Below are 23,162 nucleotides of genomic sequence, written 5' to 3' on the forward strand. Positions count from 1 at the left end.
GTATGGCTGGTCAGTAAATAACGTCGGGTTCCAGGAGTGAAATAAATCGTGGATCATCTTGCGTAGGCTACGCGGGCTGAGATTGAATTTACCGTGAAGAGTTGTTATTGAGCATCCTCTCGTTTAAAGCATCGTCTGTTTTGACTACAGTACTCAATGGTTTATACATTACCTCCCCTTGGATGTAGTTTATGATATTGTTCATAATGAATGTCCTTATGAGATAGGTCAAGTTATGACCGACCGAGAATTATCTGGTATCTATGTGCTGTTTGCTCTGTAAGTCTGTACTCAAGATGCAAAGTACGATTTTTGTAGAATATTACAGATTTTTTTTTTTTTTTTTTTTTTTTTTTTTTAAACGACTTTCCCATTAGTGTTCGCAGCCTAGACGAAGCCCGCCCACATGTAACAAGTACAAACCGCATCATGAGTTGTACAACTTGTACCTATGTCACCAGACAGGTTTCACGAGGGCCTTTCACATGACGAGGCATATCTTTTTAAGAGGTTTCATTGTATATCTGCTTCAGGCGGCATTGGCCGACTCCGCGCTACTAAAAAAAGTAACGCGACCAAGCTTCCAATGGCCTAACTGCTAAGGTTTTTAGTGAAGAGTGTTTACCCTCCTTTTGGCAACAAGATATCTATCTCTTTACATTAACCTCATCCAGCCTGAGTGGGGCTGGGATAAGCCAGCAATAGGCGAATGCCCAGATTGTCCCATCCGGATAACAACAACCACGATGTTAACAAACATCAGTGATCGATTGAGAACTGGTACCTACATTCAACGTGTAATAGCCACTGGCTACAAAATCAAGGTCAATGTTGATCTCTGATTTGCAAGGAGAGCAAATCAGAGATCAACACTCAAACAACAAAATCTATTCGGTAGTGAAAGGTCGTTCGTAATTTATGTAATCCTTCATACTCATTTAAGTAAGAATGTGTGTAAATATTTATGCAAAATAACTTATGCAAATATTAAGTACGAACATAATGTGATGGTCTTTAGTCAATGAAGTAACATGTTGCCCGGTTTCTACCAGTGAACTTGTCTTGCATGAAGATGTCATTGGTCGGCCCGAGTGAACTGCAGAAGGAAGGGAGCGAAACTCTTGAAAATGAACTTGCAAGAATATGAATGAGAGACTTTTTTACATTGGATGTTTGACTTTGATTCTCAATTTTTGATGTCTGATTCTACAATATCAGCTCTAGAACGGTTAGACCCATTTTGACGAAATTTGGCTTCACACCTGGAGCCTTATTGAAAAACCGGGGATCATTTGAGGCCATTTTACCGAGTGAGTTCCCCACTTCACTAAACTCCAAGTTATGTATGCACGTCTCAACTCAATGCACCAACTGTTCACGTCGCGTCTCAAGCGAATTACCAGTGAAGGGCAAGGGGCAGCTTCTAACGTCCAGCCGACCAGTGTTCGCCTTCATCGAGTGGGGTCCGTGTTCCCCCGTCATAGCATGCCCATAGTATGTCCTCCCCACACAACGTAGCCGGCGGTCTTCTCTCTGTTATGTCACAAATTAATGTTATTTAATTAATTGTTGTACGGAGTTTCTTGTAGTCTTCTTCGGGTTTTGATATATTTGACATTTGACCCTTTGCTTAATATATTCCGAGATTCATTGCCGTGGTGGATTATGGCTGGTCAGTAAATAACGTCGGGTTCCAGGAGTGAAATAAATCGTGGATCATCTTGCGTAGGCTACGCGGGCTGAGATTGAATTTACCGTGAAGAGTTGTTATTGAGCATCCTCTCGTTTAAAGCATCGTCTGTTTTGACTACAGTACTCAATGGTTTATACATTACCTCCCCCCTTGGATGTATAGTTTATGATATTGTTCATAATGAATGTCCTTATGAGATAGGTCAAGTTATGACCGACCGAGAATTATCTGGTATCTATGTGCTGTTTGCTCTGTAAGTCTGTACTCAAGATGCAAAGTACGATTTTTGTAGAATATTACAGATTTTTTTTTTTTTTTTTTTTTTTTTTTTTTAAAGGGTTAATAGAAGAAACTGTGACTGCCAAGGTCTTATCGTTCCGAAATCGAAGAGAGGAGGAAGACAGAAGAGGTTCCGATAACGAACCTAATCTGTTTAGGATAACATCCGCCCCGGGCGGGTGTAGAACCCGCGACCTACTTGATGCTTACAAGGCAGACGTGCTACGGTAGTTGGTCAGTAGGTAGGGACGAACGTTTGAATGGAGCCCCCGGGATTTAAATAAAATTAAAAAAAAAAAAAAAAGATTTTAACTAAACCTAGTTTTCGGACTTGATGGGTTAAGATTTCAACCCCTTGTGTACCCTCTTTCCCTATTTCAGCATGCTGTCCTACGTGGAGTCTGGTATAATCAAGCATCTCCTTACCAAGGACCTTCCGGAGGCTGTCATCTGCCCTCTAGACTTGGGCAGTAAGGAGAGGCAGCTAAGTAATCCAGATCTCATCACCACGTATATCGTAGTGGTGTCCGGATTTACCGCAGCCTGTTTATTGCTGTGGTACTTTGAAGAATTTAGGATATGTTTTGTCCATATTGGAACTCATCAGCTAAACAAAACTCTCTAGCTAAGACCAGTCAGACAGTAGGAGTAGGAACGTGTGTAGCGGAAAATGCTTGAGACTTGAGTCTGTCAGACCGTCCGCCCGAGAGACCTTGGTTTGAAGCTTTTTCTAGACCGTGGTCTTTCAGACAATCTGAGGGTGAGTGGCTATCATAAGAATAGAAAAGTTGCGCACGCTTCAATTAGGTACAGATATGGGTATGTTTTATTTGTTAGTAATATTTTTACAAGACATTCTTATCCTAAGACTTGAAATTATGATTGATTAGAGATTAGAAGCAGATAAACGATTATTTATTTATGAGTATGTATATCTAATCTATGCTTCTAATTCATCAATTCCATCAAGCATTTTACAAGGAATTTCAAATGTTTTCCGAACTGTTGGGAAAGCGCTCGCAGCCTAGTAATGTTCAAGCGTGAATCCCTTTACCTAGAAGAGAAATCTGTTGAGGAATGCACGTCTAATGAAACTTCACATACTATGAATAACCTAATGGAAGATTGAAGAGTACTTCGTATGTAAAATCCTTTGATACCTACCCCTTTTCCTCCTTAACTCATAGCTACTTAAGCAAACAAGGAGCTAGAAGAAATGAGAAAAATATAAATTTTCTTTTATGGAGTTGCTTTCTCGTCTCCTTTGTACACCGCTTCTATTTTCCTTTCCTGTTTTGCTTGGTTGCCCTCTATTTCGTTTTTTGTTGGTACTTTTAAATATTATGGCGGTTTTTGCTTTCCACTTGGCGCTATTTATTCAATATGCTTCTTTTTTTTCCTGGGAAAATATTCACCCGAGAGAAAGTTCGATTAACATAAACGCTAGTGTGCTATTGGGATCCGCGTATAAAAGTGAAGTGCTATTATGTATTCTTGAATTGCTACAATATCATCACTTTCTACTGTTTCGTGGATGCTGTTGAATATTATCTTTGTTTATACGCACCCTGAGCCTGGTACATACGCTGCCGCTACGGTATCGCATCTCCCAACTTGGTCGTTTGACATTTTTATCGTTGCGTGTGTACTGTGTACACGATATTTGCCCTAATTTCAGTTTAGCGTTAACGGTTCCTTCAAACTTATAGGGGTTTATATCAGCGGAAGCACTAACATTTGCGCTACAATTTCCCCGAAATCAGAGGTTCATATTAGAGGAAGCACTAACGTTTGCGCTACGATTCCCGCGGATTCCCCCAATCTTAAGACTTTATATTTGAGAGAAGCACTAACGTTTGAGCTACGATTCCCGCTGATTCCCCCAATCTTAAGGCTTTATATTTGAGAGAAGCTCTAACGTTTGAGCTACGATTCCCGCGGATTCCCCCAATCTTAAGGCTTTATATTTGAGAGAAGCTCTAACGTTTGAGCTACGATTCCCGCTGATTCCCCCAATCTTAAGGCTTTACATTACTGGTACCTGTTACCTATACAGTTTTATAATAGGACGGTATTAGGAGGTAGGAGGTACGTTAATTATTGCACATTGTACTCCAAAGTTTCATTTACTACATTAATATTCTATTGTTAGCCATATTTTGCTCACGAATTAAATATAAATTAATGAACTAATTATTGTTATTTCCCAACAAAATTACCTACTAAATTTAAATTAGTCATGTTTTAATTCAATCAATTTGTTTGGTTTCCCTCATTTATTAATTTGAAAATCAGCCCAAAGTAACGACTCTTAAGGACTGTTCAAAATTTTCATTTGTGGTCATGGTTAGCGTTTTACGCATCAAATGAGGTCGAGGCTGTCTGAACTAGAAATGTGATTCAGTGGAACTGCACCCTTGTTCGAACGAAGCGAGCTCCAAGTTTTAACTCGACGCGACTTTAGGTGTTTGTTCGTTTGTTTGTTTGTTCGTTCGTTTGTGTGTTTCTTTGTTTGTGTGTTCGTTTGTGTGTTTCTTTGTTTGTTCGTTCGTTTGTTTCACTATAACACTCGAACGGTTTGTCCAATTTCAATAAAACTTGAGAATCATTTTCAACACAGGAGGGAAAATTTCCCTCTTGACTTTTCGGCCGGAAGCAATGTTGAAGGGGGCTTCGGGAGCCAATTTGGGGCCGCTTTCCCCGAGTGCGTTTAACACTTTCGCGCTACGCCACAAGTAGAATGTGGGACTGTGTTGGGTTGGGAGGGGGATCGAACCCGGCAATGAAACAATACATTAAACTCCTGCAGTCTATGTCGTAGCATGCCTATTCCATAGTGTGTTAGTCTGTGCCTTGCCGATGGGTAAGAAGAAACACAATACTTCCCATTTAGATGCTGGGATTGCTGGGTCAACACGAGACCATCTTTCCTAACATCTAAGTAGCAGTTCTATGTTTCCATGATGTATTAACATATGGTAAATACAGTGCCTAATATCTTCATTATCAGTTCGTTGGTCAAATCAGACTCTCAACTAATTAAAAGTGCCTCAAAAGGCGGGCGGGAATCGAACCTGCGGCCTAGCGCTTACGAGGCAGCCGCACTACCAACTAAGCTAACTAGGCTGGCTCGCAGCAATGAAACAATACATTAAACTCCTGCAGTCTATGTCGTAGGCATATTCCATAGTGTGTTAGTCTGTGCCTTGCATATGGGTAAGAAGAAACACAATACTTCCCATTTAGATGCTGGGATTGCTGGGTCAACACGAGACCATCTTTCCTAACATCTAAGTAGGTAACACCTAAGTAGCAGTTCTATGTTTCCATGATGTACTAACATATGGTAAATACAGTGCCTAATATCTTCATTATCAGTTCGTTGGTCAAATCAGACTCTCAACTAATTAAAAGTGCCTCAAAAGAAACACTGTGGGAAGAAAGTGAGTCTCTAAAAATAACAAACACCAGTTTATTATCTCTCAACAGAGTTCCATCTCAGCTGCCATCATCCAGTAGGCGAGTGTTTCTCAAACTGTGCTCCGCGGGGGACTTCCAACTTCCAGTGCCCTATATCACCAAAGAATGAAAAAGTATCTTACAAGTGTAATAGCCAATGTAAAAATAGAATTTTCAATTTGGACGAATTTAATAAAAATATATGGAATCGCAAATACCTACCTACTTTTCCATACTTTGGCGAAAGGTATAGGGCACAGGTGCTCCCCAAGAAAATTTCAGGCAAAATTATAATGAGAATAATCTGTACGTACCGTACACCTATGAACATTTCAGACTGATTGGGACTACGTACACTAATTTTTTTATGATTGTAGAATTGTACATATACACTGCACGCTCCCCCGAGTGCTCCATTAAATTTAAAGCGATCATTTGGTGCTACACAGCCGAGGCAGCAGCAGGAAAAAAAAGTTTGAGAACCGCTGCAGTTAGGATGTAAACAATAATAGAATAAATTGATATCAAACAACGTCGCTAATCTTAATGTAAACGCCGCAGATTCGCAATTGGCACAGGGTACGAATTTTCGCTAATGTCAAATGTGACGTAGAAGTCACGTGGTCCGTCAGAACGTGAGTAGACCAGACCTGTATGGATGCTGAGGTAGAATATACCCTGCCAGCATAGGACTGAAAAGTCCCTTTTCTCTCGCAGTATTAAAGAAGACGCAGAGAACACAACTCTTAAGGTACCTTTACACTGGGGCAATTTAGGAAGCAACCGGCAACAGCAACCTGCAGCATGCGGCATTGCCGCGCCGCATGCGGCTCATCACACGACTTTCTATTACATTTGCAGAATACGTATTTGAAAAAAAAAATAATAATAAACTTTTTGTTCCGAACCGCAAGTGTCGAAAAATTGAACTTTTTTGAAAATTTTTCCATCTTAAAATACTCCCCGTGTAATAAGGAATCATATAAAGTATGAAAAAATTTGGATTTTTTTTTTTTTCGAAGTTCGAAGCAACATTGACTTTGGTTGATATCTGGATGAGTGACTGCCCGATCTTTACCAAATTGTTACAGTCGCGTCCTTGGACCATACCGGTATATCATACAAAATTTCATCGCTTTACGACAAACCGTTCTTGAGATATTTTGTATACAACCTTTTCCACGAAGTTCCACGAAATGAGGGTTAAGTAACAATTACTTTGGTTAATATCTGGATGGGCGACTACCCGATTTTTACCAAATTGTTATAGTCGCGTCCTTGGACCATACCGGGATATCATACCAAATTTCATCGCTTTACGAAAACCCGTTCTTGAGATATTTTGTATACAACTTTGTACTTTTCCCCATTTAAACCTGTAGTACGTACGTACAGACCATGGACTAAAAACGACTTTTTTTGACATCAGGGGTCCCAAAACGGATATTTCCAACCATTTCCCGATTTTGAAAATTTGGACCGATTGCTATACTGTAGTAATAGAAAGTAATTATTGTCAAATTCACCACTGCCAAAATAATTTGAGAGGTTTTGGTGATATTTTCCAATGAGATCGATTTCAGAATGAATAACTAACCTATGTTTGTGAAAAACGTGTAAAATAGGAATTCTAGATTTGTTCTAACTACCTACAACGTATTAGTCTTTTTCGGGACAGTCTTTTTCCGAAAGTGTTGTAGGATATGCTTCAACCTATAAGCAGAGTATCCTTACCTATTCTCTTGATAAGTTCCGATTCAATGTTCATGTGGATATCTTCGAGTTCTGTTTTCAGCTCAATAGATAGCTCGCTATACTGTAGTAATAGAAAGTAATATTGAAACTCTACTAAATAGTAATTAATTATTGTCAAAGTAATTATTGTCAAATTCACCACTGCCAAAATAATTTGAGAGGTTTTGGTGATATTTTTCAAATGAGATCGATTTCAGAATGAATAACTAACCTATGTTTGTGAAAAACGTGTAAAATAGGAATTAAATAATAATAGACTCTTGAGTGGAAGGCAACCACTAGGCGAGGTTAACGCCTTTGGCGTTTTCTACCACCTAACCCTTAGAGCTCCGTTATTATGTGGTCAAATTATCAAATAAATGAGGATAAAATTCCATACCTCGGCTGGGACCGAACCCACGCCCTCCTGATTACCAGGCGAGCGTCTTGACCACTACGCCACCGAGGCAGGAATTCTAGATTTGTTCTAACTACATATAACGTATTAGTCTTTTTCGGGACAGTCTTTTTCCGAAAGTGTTGTAGGATATGCTTCAAGCTATAAGCAGAGTATCCTTACCTATTCTCTTGATAAGTTCCGATTCAATGTTCATGTGGATATCTTCGAGTTCTGTTTTTAGCTCAATTCTGTTCTCACGAATGTCCACCTCGATTTCGTTCAAGGTTTTGATGATGATGTCCTTCTCTTCTCCTTTGACCAATCCGCAGGAGTGAAGCATTGTGACGTGCGCTATCGAACCCTCGATATCTTCCTTGTAGAGCCTTCTGTCGACCGTGATGGATTCTGTGAATTGCTCGACAAATTTGTTGAGGTTCTCTTTGAAGCACCCCTTCCACAGCTTCATGTTCATTGTTTCCGTTGCAATATTATCCGACATTTTGCAAGCGAAGATATCTGAGAAAGAAAAGCGAAAATGCAATTAAAACAAGCCGTATTTTATTATGTGACTTTTTTGAGTCATCGTACGAAATTTCTCTTTGGAATAGTTTAGATTGGCAACGGCTGTGATGGCGCCATTACGTCCAAAGAGAAATTTCGTATGATTACTCCAAAAAAGTCACATAATAAAATGCAGCTATATTCACCGAAAAGTTTTGTCTTGATGGGCAACTCATCTAAACCTGCCTCGGTGGTGTAGTGGTGTAGGATAATGAGATCAAAATTTCGGTGGAGACTTGGAGAGATAAAGACTAAAGAGGGGTAGGATGAAGGAGGGTAACGCCGACCCCAAATAAAATTGGAAAAGGTGCAGTAAACAAGAACAAGAAGTCATACATGCCTGATGGTAGTCATATTAGGTGCGAGTTGTTTCATTACAAATTTTCATCAGTAAAATGGTTTCTTCAAATTAAATTGATCCCAAGGTCAAGGAAAACCTAACAGTCCTCGACCCTTGACAAACGAGTGATGACGATCCTTTCATGAGCCAATAAAGGAAAAAGAATACCTACCTAGCTATACTTTTCTAAAAAAAAAAGTAAGTAGGTACCCACTTACCCTTTACAGTTTGATCCAAAGTGTTGAGCTCCGTGATTTCGCTAGGAAAAATGGCCTCCGGAATGCAAAATGAACTGCACCACTTTCATTAGAGCTTGGATCAACTCTGGTGGAAGTGTCATTTTTCCTTCGAAATATAGATCTCCCGAACTGAATACTGAACTGACAAATGAACTGATATTCTTCAAAAACTTTTATGTGGTACCTACTTGATTACATTAAACCTGGAACGTGATTTACTGAGTTCCGCGCTGATAAAAGAATCGATAAACTGATAAATGCTCAATTTAATTATTCATTGGCAAAGAATTCAGCAAACAACCCGCTCAGTGATGTGTCGATAATATTAAATTTGGAGTTTCGGTCACTTGCACTCAGACTCTCTGACAGACCTAGGTCCGCCAAACGGTCAGAACGTGTGTGGCGCAAAAGCTTCCGACTTCAGACCGCCTGAGAGATCTTTAGTCGGAGCGTGAGTGGTCAACAATACGAGTACAAACTTCTCAGTAACCCCCCTACGTGCCCTTTCCTACTACCATGATGGTGAATTCGATCCCCACCATTGACAAAAATTTGTACTCGTTTTTCGATTTCAACGGGCAACTGGTTACTTTCTGGTGTTCTCGTGTTGACCCAGCACCTAAATGGAAAGTATTGTGTCTCTTCTCGCCCATCTGAAGATACGGCATACTACGGGATGGGCATGCTACGACACAGACCGTACGAGTTTAATGTAGCTGTTGCTTCATTGCTACGAAAAAAGAACAGCTGTTGTTGTTTTTTTTTTATGTTATTAGAGTCGTTGTCACAGTGATTTCTCTGTGTTCTCTCAAAACAATGGGTCTCATTTGTAATTTTACTTCTACATGTTTAGTTTCATTTTCACCTCAATTCGACTGCAAAACAACCTTTAATCATGAATAATTAAGTTATACTTTACTTACTCAGGTTTGTTTTCTAGAAGACCTGTCAAGGATTGGGCACCCAATTTTATCATCACACGAAAAATTTTGACCTCCCTGATTAGCTCATAAGTTGAATCATTGTTTGTTACTTATTTGATTGATTTAAGTGGAAAAAAAAATCAATTATTTTGCTCCGTTTGACTGTTCTCTTGGTTTATGCGTTTCAGGCCAACCGAAATACAAGTAAACCAAGCTATGCGTACCAACCAAGCTAACTAGGCTGGCTATTTATCTTTTAAAATTCTTTATATCTATGCCATATGTCTCTAAAATAGGTACCTTATAGGTACTTAGCTTAACTATTACATAATTATGGACCTGTATTTGACAGTTAGGTAACCGTAATGAGGTCCCGTGTCTAGGTATTTCCCAAGTACCATAAATTATTATTATTTGTTTTAGGTGCAAATTTCTAAAGGAGAAAAAGGTAGAAAGCGTTGAACTCTTGAACTCTACGATTCCTGTCACGTGCCCTCATGTTACAGCTGCTCAAATAGAGTCTATTGCATCATTATGCACAAATATTGCACGTTGGGTCCCGTTACCAAAATTCTGGAATATTACAGCTACATAAGTATATCTATGTAGAGGTAGAAAGAATTGTTTGTTTAAAACCATCTTGCCAGTCTAGTTGGCTTGGAGGGTAGCGCGTCTGCTTTGTAAGCGCTAGGTCGCGGGATCGATTCCCTCCTGGGGCGGATTTTATCCTGAACAGATAATGTTTGTTCTCTTAACGGCTGGCTTTCTCCTATCCTGTCTTCCTTCTCTCTTCCATTGTGGGACAATGTACGACCTTAGCAGTTACAGCTCCCTCTATGAAACGTCTGAATAATAATAATAAAAAAAGAAAGAACACAACAGCTACACCTTGCAACATCTAAATCCCAAAAGTGTTTGCACATGTGTGTTAAAAAAAAGGCCAAATCCTAAGAACTAATAAAGATACTATACCTACTAGCTTTGGTAATAAAAAATTATGTCAAAAATGTGTAAATGTGTTAAAAAAAAAAAGAAGGAAGATGGAAGGGGTCTTAATAACAATTTTGTTGACGTCTGAACATTTGAACCCCTAAGAGATTATAAAAAAAAAGTATCTGGATTATTAAAAAAAAAGGAATACTAAAAAAAATAATAATAATAAAAAAAATAAGGAAGAGTCTGGAGGGATGCTAATTTGCACTAATCTCAATGTTTAATATGTTACTTTATACATACAGGGTGGTCGGAAAGCTGGAATTGCTGAGAGGAATGAGAGCTTCTAAGGCCAGCCACTCACTTTCAGGTAGACCTGACAGGTACATCTGATCAGGTCCGCCTGTCAGGTCTACCTGATAGTGAATGGCTGGTCTAACAGTGGGTCTCTCATGGCGTAGCTGCTGGGGTTTTACCCTCCCTTCAGGGACAAACTATATTTTTTATGTTTCCACAAAATTGACCTTACCCAGCCTGGACGGGCCGGAAAAAATCAGTGTCACTACGAAGAACCTTTTGGACGGTTGACGTTCCGTCCAACTATCAACAATGCACAATGTTGCTTAACTTCTATGACAGACTATTTTACTGGAGTTATTTATAACCTCCATGACAAAGAGAGGGCGGATTTTATTCTGGAAGAAGATGAGGTTCGTTCTGGGAACGGCTGGCTTTCTCCTATCCTGTCTTCCTTCTCTCATCGCTTTCGGGACGATTTGGTTGGATGGAAGAGCATAAAGCCTTTTTTTTTTTAATAAGACCTTGGAAAGGTCAAAGTTCTCTCTATCAAACCTCTTGAAATGTCAGAACAAAACCCTTGTTCAACCCTGTCTATGTCTGTATCCATCAAGAGAGACACAGAAAAGTCCTAGACCCAGACCTTAGGCCCTAGCCCTAGACAGATACAAATCCCCGTACAAGGGTGTCAAGACCCTTAACATGTCCGGTAAAGACGGGTAAGGGCTCACGAGGGGATTAAAGGGTCGTTTAATGTGCTAAACTTCCGGATATCTGCAACAGATAATGACGCGTCTGGGGTCCCGAAAGGTCGATGCTGTCTAGGGCAAAGATTACTAGGGGTTAAGAAGAAACGTAAATACTCATAGTGCCTAATAATACTTGTGTAGAACCTAATGTAACAATCTGATTCTTAATTTAGAATTTTAGAAACATGCCTTTTGTAAGAGCATGTTGGTACATTATTGTTTTAACTGGGAGTACGCGCTTTCTTCTGTCTATAATTAATTTGTTTAAGAGCAGCTGGGCTAAAGGTGGTAAGGTTGGAGGCCTTGGTAACCTTTTTGGCTTTGGGGTGAAGTACGAAGCTATATGTTTTGCGGATGAAGACAGCCGCAAAATTCGGGTTTCTGGAGTTGAGGAATAATCGAGCAAAGCATTGGTTTGTGGAGCAAATTGATTTAGAATTGGCAGAAAGGCCATAAGTCCACAAAAAAAAAAACATTCGGAATCAGAATACGATATCTTACTGTAGGGTTAGCTAACCCTCAGCAAGATATCCATGGACGAAACCTAACTAAAAAGCTCCTGAAGATCACTCGGATATTCGAGCTTAGTCAGGAAACAGCTTAACCCCATACACATAAAGCCCAAAATGAGGCTTAGGTGTAGGCGCTGGACAAGTGGACACTTGGACAGCCCTAAAGGATGGGTTAAGCTTCTAAGAATCTACGATGCGTTGTAGAAGGCTAGTAGTTAAAACCAAACTGAACTGCATGCCATAAAGTCAGGTTTCTAATAAAATTTATGAAATTATTAGGAGGTAAGGTACATACTTGGAAATAATTTACCGTATCTAATATTTCTATACTAATAGCTAAGCTTACGGTACATGACCCAAGACAGTCACTAAAAATGTTGATGAGGGGTATCATGGGGTACTCGATGGAGGAGAAATTCTCGCAGTCCATTTTAGAAAGTGTCCAGAAAAAAAACAACATATTTATTTCATATTAGGTACAAGAAAAAACGTGTCAGAATTGTTGGATAATGAGTTTTCTGGTTTATTTCTGTACCATAGCTTGTCCAGGTAGGAATAACTGGATATACCTACCTAATATTAGATTAGATAACCACATGATGAGTATAGGTATGTATCTACTGTTAAATAAGTATTAGGCTTCAATCTACCTCAATAATAAAGTTGTTAGCAAGTATTTCTATTGATTCTTATTATCAGGAATTGACAATTAACGCCCAAGAATTTGAACCTTTTGCTGAGTATACCTTTAATTGGTTTCAGACTTCAAATAGATCAGGTGGTTAGGTACCTACCTATAAGTTAGTAGGTATTTTAATGAGTTCTTTCAAAAAGTGCTCAATTTTGGCTTGACGTATGACCTATTTCAATATTGACCTGGATGACTTTTTAGCATGTTTCCATGTTTTTGATGTGAAGTTTCACAAGTATCATTTAAGGTCATTATGTGGTTGGAGCCAAACGGGTATGTGAATAGTGATAGCGATAAATCTTTTCCTAATAGGTAACAGAGTGTCCTTCAATTTCGAAGGAATCGAAGGAGGACAGGATTAGAAGACATTTCCAAACAAAATATTCTAAATCCTTGTCTAAATCTAAACTTGTCTTTTTTTTTAAAAAAAAAAAATAATAATAATAATTAAATAGGTCTTGAATATTGTTCCATAAAATGTAATGTTATTACCAATCAAATATATAAGACCTTGTTTAGACTGCGAGAGTAAAGGGACTTTTACGGCTTGGGTGCACTGGCAAACAGCCCTAAATGATGGGTTAAGCTTATACGAATTCATCTTCACGAAGCCATCGACTACATAATGTATAACCATAACGGATAAAGGTAGCTATATAATAGGCTGTACACGGGGATCAACACCAAACCTGATGAATCTGAGGTGAAGAGCATTATCAGTCTGGCTGATTATATTCGAAGCGACATCAACAGACAGGTCGGGAAACAATTAAAAAGTTCTACTTCTGCTAATACAATAGGCAACGCAGACACTCAATGCATTCTTAAGGAGATTAAATTAATTGTTGAAATTGAACTTCGCTCATAAAAATCAAAAACTCAAGTAGGAACTAATAAAGGATCTAATGCAGATTTAATTGCCAATAATAAACTTATAGGATTCGCATTAAATTGAGTGATATTAATCTTGTGCTGTTGAAATGCCCTTCTGAACCCCATCATGAATTGTCTGCATTGATTGGAACTTCGGGTCTTTGAGACTTCTTTAAAACTTCAATAATACCTATATAGGTATTTTCAATTCAATAAGAAATAAGTTAATAAATCACAACAGTACCTACTAAAAGAAAGCATGAAGATTTTTTCTAAACTTCCAACCCTTTATTTGACGGCAGTGTACTATGGACACTGACAGCATTGCTTCTTTGGGTAGAATTACAGAGCCTAAGCCTACTTACTATTAAGTCACCTGATAATTCCACCAAAGACTGCCCAACTTCACTAAAAAATTCTAGTCTGATCACACCAATTGGTTTTAAATGTCATTATTATATTTTGATATTTACCTACTTTGAATAAGATCTCTCGATATGAAATGTTCAGACTTCAGAACGTATAGGTTAGGTGCGTTTTTGAAAGTATAAGAATCAGCGAAAGCAATTAAAGGTACCTCTCTCTGCCATGAAGCTTTCAAAAACGAGTAGGTACCTAATGCAATCAACAAATGATAAAAAGTGGTATCTACCAACAACATCAATCCAATAATATCATTAATTATTATTGTCAAAGAAGAAGAAAGAAGAATCTGTCTTCAATCTTCATAAAACGTTATAGTCTGATGTCAGAAACTTTGCAAGCGAAATAAGTAGTGACTTTACCATAAAACAAAAAAAAGAAGCGTCATAAAATTGTATAAAAAAATGTTCATAAAGATTTTTTTGCAATTTTATGATAATCAAACTCTTATTACAGTGCTCGTATTTTTTATGGGTAAAACATTGAGAAGATGTAAAACAAAAGAAACTTGGAAGAAAAAGAAACAAAACTCAATCCGCCGTAAAAGATAAAATCTTGATGCTGCAAATGCCTATCTCGTTAAGATGTGCTTTTATAATACCTACTCGTAATGATCAAAGAATTCTGTTCTGCTCTAAAATTATTAAAAATCATGTTTTTCTTCAAAATGTGAGGGAGCTAAGCGAGGTTTTCATTGATCAAAACATTCAAAACCCACAAGGCACAAGACTTACATTTATTTTACAAAATAGATTCATCCAGCCTAGCAAATCTAGCAATAGAAATTAAAGTAAATAAAATATTACCTATTTGATAGAGTACGAGTAGTTATCTATTTGTTGTTTTTTGTCCTCAGATTAAAATTTCAATATTTTTTAATAAATACAAATAAAAAAAAAAAAAATCAATAACTCAGAGACTCAGCAAAGAAGGGATCCTTAAGTAAACAAAATTTTAAGAAAAAATAGAAAAATCCTACAATATCTTTCAATGTTATGAACATTTTATTGAGTGTTTATAGCTGTAGACATCTGAAGATTCTGAAGATAGTTTGAAGAGATTTGTTTATCAACAAATAGATGCGATATGAATTTGTATGTCTGAAGAATTCAAAAGGATTGATAGGTACGACTTCAGATTGAATGCAGGTTTTATCTAGAGTACAAGGTACAAATTTTAATCTTGGTAGCTTGGTATTATGTACCTATGTAGGTAGGTATCATTTCAATCTCATTTTAATGTAACAATTTTGTCTGAGAGGTATGCTGTGTTGTTTTGGCAACCCACTCTTTGGGCAGTCCGTCAATAAATTTTATTCTTTGATTGCATCCATGAAAGGTAAACAAAGTTGACCTTGAGGCGAGTTGCAATTTTTAGTGGCAAATCAACTGTACGTTTCCATTCTATTCCAAAATGTGTTTATATCGTTATTCCTTAGTTCCAGGTTAATCATACCTTATTCCTCATTTCCATTATTTATCAAGCTCTCCAGAACAGAAATTATAAATATTTACTTTTTAGTTCTATTTTTTACCTTTTTTTTACTTCTCTTTATTCTTCTTTATTTTTTCTACCTTTCAAATATTGTTCTACTTCTGCTTCTTTCTGCCCTAGATTTTATTTGTTCAGGTTTTTACTTTCTATTTCATTATTATATTATTTCTTTTATTAATATTATTTATTTTTTCTATGCTTTTTATAGAATTTTGACATCTCCACCAATGCATCTCCTCTACGTTTATCTTGAGATATTTTCTGTATTTTTAGAAAATTTCACCACTGATCATCCGATCAGGTTGACTGTTTGATATGCTAAACAAGGATGGGCGACACAGATGTTCACATTTGGTATTTTTCTTTGCAAGGGTTGACAGCAAATGCCTCCGCTACAATTTAAATTTTTAATATTTTCACCACTCTAACCTAACCCGTTCCAGCTTTATCTTTCTCTACCTCCTTGACTCAGTCTACTTTATTTTTACCTCTACCTCTCCCCTCTTTTTACCTCATTTTCCCCTCTGCCACCTCCTTTACAGTCTCCTTACCTACAGTACCTACACGTCAACTACTGTTTTTCGTAGGATTATTTCTCTCTCTCCCTCCTTCGCCTTCCCGGCTGTTTACCTATACCTTCCTCTCTATCCACCTGTCGTAGGTCATTCTTCTTCTCTACCATTTTATCACTCGATCCTCTTCGTGTGTATCATTGAAAACTAGGAATAGGTTTCTACTTTTCAGATAGTTTAGTATTCCATGTTCTTAATTTTTCAATTTTTTTTCTGTTTCAGGTGAGTCTAATGGTATTTATGACGACTTGAGAAGAGATTTTTGAAACAGGATCCGTAAGTTCAAACTTGGCTTCTTTTTATGTGTGGCAGATACATAGATAGTACATTCCTCCTGTTTGTATCACCACCACTCTTTCCATTACCTTCCGTACTGTATGGCGTGGCGATAGCGATAGCGTATGATAGGAGAATTGGAGGTAATAAATCTGTGAATATCATACCGAGCTGAACACAAACTTTGAATGAAAACGTGAATTATAATAGACAAAGAAGAAAAGTAGAAATAAATAAGGAACAGGAACGCAGGAGGAGTAGAAGAAAAGCAATAGAAGAAACAGAAGAAGAACTAAACTTGGATAAGTAAACGAAAGAGAAATAGTAAGAAGGTGTGCTGAAGTACGAAGCGAAGGAAGAAGAAGAAAACAGAACGTGAAATATTAGAAGAATAAAAAGAAGAGCTGGAGAAAGAGAAGTAAGAGATCCGTAGAGAAGTATTTAGAGTAGAAAAAATGAGAAGAGAAGAAAAAGAAAAGTGAGAGGGATAAAGAGAAGGAGGTGCATGGAAGAACTGAAATAGGGGTTGGTAAGAGTGGATCGAGTTGCAGTAAAATCTCGCTGAAATAATATAATACAATTTGATTTAATTCAAGAAAGTTTGTGAAAAAGTTTGCCTTGAGTAGAATATTAGAATTGAAAGAGACAGAGGGAGGGGAGAAAGAGAGAGGAGTGGAAAAACTATTTAAAAGTTAATAAGTATTGGAAAAGAAAAATACAAGTCGAAAAAAAAGCGCAGCCAGGAAATAGGTACAGGGTTAACTTTAGGTTCAATAGACCAGGAGGTCACTAACCAGAGCACGAATAGTTGAATTTTTCGTGGTTGACGATTAACACATCGACCTAAATATTGGTGATGTTATTCTTTCATTCTGAGTTTGGGTATGTCGTTATCGGTGTACCTTTATTGTGTAAGACATTTTATATCTTAGTACTCGTATATCAATGAAAAAAGCTACAGGTGTTTGAAGTGCCATCAGTTTCTGCCTTTTAATATATTAATTTTGTTTCAGGTTTCTAGGTTCTTTTGTATACGTTGTATTTGTAAGAACATACCTGCCTGGTGCTTCTTTCTTCTGGAAGAACTTTTAAATACCTGGTATTCTCTGGAAGAAAAGAAAATATTGAGAGGAAAAAATAAGGTTAGACAGGGGGGGAAAAAAATCATTTATGAAACTTTCTTTATCGGAGACAAGTACCACGTTCTTCTCTTTCTTTAGAGTCGCTTTCTTAGAAGCGAAAAATCGTTGTTTGTTTACCTTGATGAAAAGAGAACAGAGAGGGAGAAAACAAATAAATAGATACATCATCACATAATAGATGATATACTGTAGTGAATAATAACAAAGACAGTAAAAAGCGTGACTTGAACTGGCAAGAATCACGTGTAGACAACATGAAAAGCAACAATATGAAAACTGAAATTGAATTAATTGAGGAAACAGACGAAGAATAAAGCAAAAAAAAAGCTCAGTTGATATCACTTTAAAACAAATCCAAGGAACGTTACAAAAGGAGATGAGAAAATCTCTTTTGGAACGATAATATAATTTGTTTGGTTCATTTAGTCAATGGTGTGAAAAGGAACGGTGAAAATCCGTAGTCTGGTAAGTTTTCTTAGAAATTTACCTAGAAAAATAAAGCAACTCTTTGACAAAGAGGATGAAATCTCTCTGAATTGTGTCTTTCTAGTGTCATCTTCTAAAGGACGACGAATGTTTTCAATTTTAGAACCTGATCAGCTTCCGAATCACGAATCAGACTACCTCATCGACAAAAAAAAGGTAATAACACGTGAAACCCATTCTAAATTTATGTATCAAGATGAATTGACCCTAATAAAGTATATGAAAACCTTATACGAGTGAATGAGAATGTTCAGGAGTTTTTCTCTTGTAAAATGGTGATGGAATTTGAAAAATGCACTCCAGGGTAATATCATAAAATGTGTAATGTAATATTAACTCAGCAAAATTCAGAAAGTTATGACCTGTCGGGGCAGCATAATTTCACATTCACTTTATTACTGGTGATGGACGCAAATACCTCCTGGAATTTTAATTGTTAAATTATGAAGCGTATTTTTGCCATCACCTCTCGATATATTACACTTCTTGCATTCTTTTCACGTTATTTTTCCTCGGAATTTTCACAAAATACTGTGTATGCACTTGACAGAGAGAGCTCGTGTAGAGGAAATTTAAGAGAAAGAATTAAACAAAGGTAGCACTGTTAACGTCTGAGATAAAACCAGTGTAAGTTCTGGAGTTCTCACCAATATCAGTGGAGACGCCAAAACACTTATTCCCAATCCCTGTCTGCCATTTCAAAAGAACCTGGTAACGCTCAGTATTTACTGAAAATCAAAAACTCAACAACCTTGGAATGGATCTGTTTGTCATCAATCAGGAATATTTCCCCTGTGCAAATGTCAATATCATGCTATGTGAATTCGCGAACTTCACATTCAAAGTAAACACAAATGATGAGGAGGTGTGCGTTGTACGTAAAGGTAGGTAGGTACCTACTGAGCAATGCTTACTCTAATTTGATCGCTTTTGTAGTGACGACTGACTGTGAGGCTTTTCTTTTAGTTACAATGCTCCATTACGTTCAATCAGCAATACTCTTTGCTTTCAGTCAGAAATGTAGGAATACATTTTTTCTTGACTATGGAAAGTATTATGAAAGTTTCCTACATATATGTGTGTGCCAATAATCACACCTTGGCTAGCATAGGTTCACAATAGACCGAGTTGCAAGGAGAACAGGAATTCAATGGAAATACTGAAACACGTACTGCAGACTATCAGGTATATAGATTATACGCGTACTATACATACCACCAAGTATATTCCATTCAAGTGGAGGAACCTGTTCAATAGAAAAACCTAACTACTCGTACTCAAGCACGTAGATTCATTTTCTATTTAAGTAACATTGAATGAAAGTCAAAGTGTTTCTTTCCTATTTGAGAGTCCCCAAGGGTTAACAATTTTCCTGTTTCTTTTTTCTTTTTCTTTTTTTTTCGTGAGAAACATCTATTCTTCCTACCTCCTCCGCCTCTTTATTCTTCTCTTTTTCTTCCTCCTCATCCACCCTCTCTTTCTATCGTCCTCCGTCTTTTCCCTCCTATCCCTACGTCCTGTTTCCTTTTATCCTCTCGCCTTAATTCTTCTTCTCTCTTTCTCGTCACTTCTTCTCTTTTCCCTTCTCTCCTCCTTCCAGTCCAACTTTGTTCTTTTCAATCCCGACTTTCTAAACAACAAACGTTGATTCTATGCATTTTAAAACAGCTTTTCTAGAGCGAGATATTAATTTTCTTTCCCATGGTTGTGTTTTAGCAGCTGCACAAAACCATGTCCTATATAGTTCTTTGTACTATTCCCTATATTTGTTCTACGAAATCCCGTAGTTGTTGGTGGTGAGAGAACCCCCATTTCTGTCTTTCACTTCTGACGAAGTTGGTGCAGCACGCTTTAGACAAACTTCTTTGCTTTCTATAATTTGATTTTCAAAAGAAACTTTACGAGCTTTGATTTTTGCATTTCCCTCCCACGCCCTTTTCCCACGTAGATTGCTAAAACTTCATTCCTTTCCGTTCTCTCCCAATCTTTTTGCTTTCTTTGCTACGAAGTAGGTCAATTACTTTAAAGTAGGTCAATTAATAGAACAAAGGGAGAGAGATTGCTGAATTAGAATAATGACGTTAGATAATCTAGTTTTGATTACTCCAGTCAAATTATCTTCTTTTCTCTCTGTAAATATCTCGTTTGTAGTGTATTTTGTCAATTTATAATTGACTCACCATTATGAGATATTAGTAATGTAGGTATAAAATATGTAAATGGAGATTTGTTTGTTCTTTGTGTTATGCTACAAGCATGCCACAAAATGGGTACCTAGGAACAAGCCTCTTTGCAATAGACCCAGTCTTGTTATCAGAAGTAAAGGTAGTTTCGGAATAGAATGCAAAACAATAGAATGTCTACACCTTGAATTGAATACAGTATCTACAGTGGCTTTTGTAGTTTATTGTAGTCTCGACATGTAGGAGTACTGCCCATTTGGTGTTTGAAATGGACATTGCAGTGTTAACCTTTTATTATCTTTGCATTTGACAACTTTGCATCGAACTTTGTTTTCTATTGTCACAAAACTAATTTTGTTGTGTAGGTAATCAAGATATCTGATGCTAACGAGTATTTGAATTAGTTACCATTACGAATCCTGCTAGATTTGCCTATCTTGTTTCTTTTTCCTTCCTTTTTCTTCTTTTCAGCCTACTATCTAACTTATGCCTTTTATGCCTCATTTTGTCTTATCAGTTACACCTACCTATTCTCTCTTGCTAGCATAATTTTCATTTCTTATCTCTTTTCTTGAGCACTCTAATGTCTTCAAGAATTTCGTATCTAAATGACAACGAAAAAATTGTGGAATAGAAAGTAATCTCTCTCTTTCTCCCTCTCCCACCTCTCTCTTCTTCTCTTCCTGTTAGTTTCTTCTTTCCACTACTTGTCTATATTATTCTCTCTCTCTCTCTCTCTCTCTCTCTCTCTCTCTCTCTCACTCTCATTGATATTTGACAATAGGATAAAGAAAATTCGAAACATGATCATCTGAAATTCTGCATCAGCACGCTTTTTGCTAAAATCAGCATTTTTATCCCTCTTTCTCTTCCTAACCTCCTCCCAATATTTGTCATCATTGTCTGACATCATGGCTGTGTAGTCTCTCTCTCTCTCTCTCTCTCTCTCTCTCTCTCTCCCGCCCTCCCTCTCATCCGCAAATTGAGCTTTCTGGTAAAAAGTAGGTACCTTATTCAAATTTGAAATTTCCCCCAATCCTTCGATCCCCCCCCCCCATCAAATATACTTTTTGTTTATAAAAATCTTCCATACTGTCTACAATATATTTTTGACTCAGCATCTAGTTTGCTTGATCAGCGGAATTCACTGGTTTTCAAATTTCAATATGTTTTGCGTGCAGAGTATGTTTTTGTAAATGAAAATCTCCACCTAGGAATGTGGAAAATCTCCACCTATGCTGAATTCAGGGTAATTTTGTAATGTAATTTAGAACAATTTGCATTTTTTCTCTGTCGTATACCTATGTCCTTTGAGGTCCAAATTTCGACCAAATACGGGAATATGTCCTGTATGTATGTCTTCTTCAAGTTGTATCTTCGATGCGGAGGTGATGTGCTAATAATTATCATGGCTCTGGGAAGCTGTTGCTTTGAAAAACTCTGCACACGAGAAAATGTAAAGAGTAATCTCTTGGAATAGGGTCAATAGCACAAATAATGGCCGAGAGAACCTTCTATCTTCCTCCTTTTTATTTCGACGAAAGTACTTCTAAGAAAGAGGAAAGGTAAAAGTGGATATGTGCTACACATACCCTTTTGATCTTGGTTGTTGGCTACATTTATGCACTTATTTTCCCGTTCTTGTTTACCCAGTTCTCTCTACGTGCATTGTGCATAGATCGTAACGTAATGAAAGAGTCACGTGATGAATAATAAATCTCCCTATGTGTTGCTTGTTGCATTGGGGAATAATGCAGGCGGAAGGCGAGGGAAAGCTAATTTCATACATACGCTCCACTATTGATGAGATAAACGGGTGGAGGGGTGAGAGCTTCATATTTTTCTATATTTTCCTGCTGCTGTTACTATTGCTGTTGCTCCTACTGCTGTTAATGCTGCTGCTGCTGGATGTGGAACGTTGTTGATTCGATTCTGGCAAAATACAAAAGAAGAGAGAAAAAAAGTCGTAGTAGAAGAAGGAGTGAAGGAGGAGGAGGAGGAAGAAGAAATAGAAGAATAAAGAGAGAGAGAGAGAGAGAGAGAGAGAGAGAGCAACAATAACAACTTATTATGTACATATCAGATCCTTAGAAGTACTTTCTCAATTACCTCTGTCATTGTCATTGGAAGGAAGGAATGATTTGTATCCAAGCTTTCTGATGCGTATTTTCCTGAAAGGCAAACATAATTATTATTGAGCTCAGTGGAAATATTTGCTGTATAGAGATAGCGATCATTTAAATTGAGTTTGTATAACATAAAGGTATACATCTGTATATTGCCTACTACTGAATAACTTTTTGTATTGGTTTTATATAAACATCCTAAAAAAGAAGGGGGGGGGGAAATTCATCTCTTCTCCCCACAGACTATTTCATGCATACAGCCTATAGATAGGAGTATAGGATACGTTCATGCATGGTAAATATCCATTTCATGTATCCTATAGTTCACATTCAAATGAAAAATCAAAAGCCATCTCATCTTTATTGGTACAGGGTTAGCATTTGGCATAAATTGTTAATTTGGTAGTTATGACGATTTCATTATTGAAACTCTTCCCCCCCCCCCTTCTAAAAGTAGGTTTACTGTTAGTAATTCGAGTTACTAATCTGTTTCTTTTCAGTAGCGCCGTGTGTATACGGGCTTAGACAGGGTATGTTTCAAGCATGTCTCTACAAATAATGAAAAACCATGGTAGACATAAACTTGTGCTATATTACAATCTTGGATACGTTAGGTATACCTCCTCTTGGTGAAATACTTAAGTCCTAGTATAAGTAGCACATCTCACATGTTGTAAAGGTGTTAGACTCCAAAGTTTATCTTATACTTTGCACTCTTTTCACAATAGCGGTCGTAAAGTAGAAACAGCTAGAAACTTTGTATCCGACTTGATAAGA

At 37.4% G+C, this 23,162-nt stretch overlaps 1 protein-coding gene across 1 annotated transcript; it reads right to left on the minus strand.

Moving 5' to 3' along the window:
- Positions 1-7,691: 7,691 nt before the first annotated feature.
- LOC103507044 (argininosuccinate lyase-like) lies at positions 7,692-8,922 on the minus strand. The gene is made up of 2 exons (XM_008471479.3): positions 8,685-8,922; positions 7,692-8,081 (listed from the first exon to the last, which is right to left on the minus strand). The coding sequence occupies exon 2, from the start codon at positions 8,062-8,064 to the stop codon at positions 7,720-7,722; it is 345 nt and encodes a 114-aa protein (XP_008469701.1). The 5' UTR covers positions 8,065-8,081; positions 8,685-8,922; the 3' UTR covers positions 7,692-7,719.
- Between the last annotated feature and the right edge of the window lie 14,240 nt (positions 8,923-23,162).

Source organism: Diaphorina citri, unplaced genomic scaffold, assembly GCF_000475195.1.
Source record: "Diaphorina citri unplaced genomic scaffold, Diaci psyllid genome assembly version 1.1 scaffold14, whole genome shotgun sequence".
Classification (NCBI taxonomy): domain Eukaryota; kingdom Metazoa; phylum Arthropoda; class Insecta; order Hemiptera; family Psyllidae; genus Diaphorina; species Diaphorina citri.

Bases quoted from the DNA above. Each gene is read 5' to 3' on its own strand.
- LOC103507044 (XM_008471479.3), bottom strand. From the start codon at position 8,064: ATGTCGGATAATATTGCAACGGAAACAATGAACATGAAGCTGTGGAAG.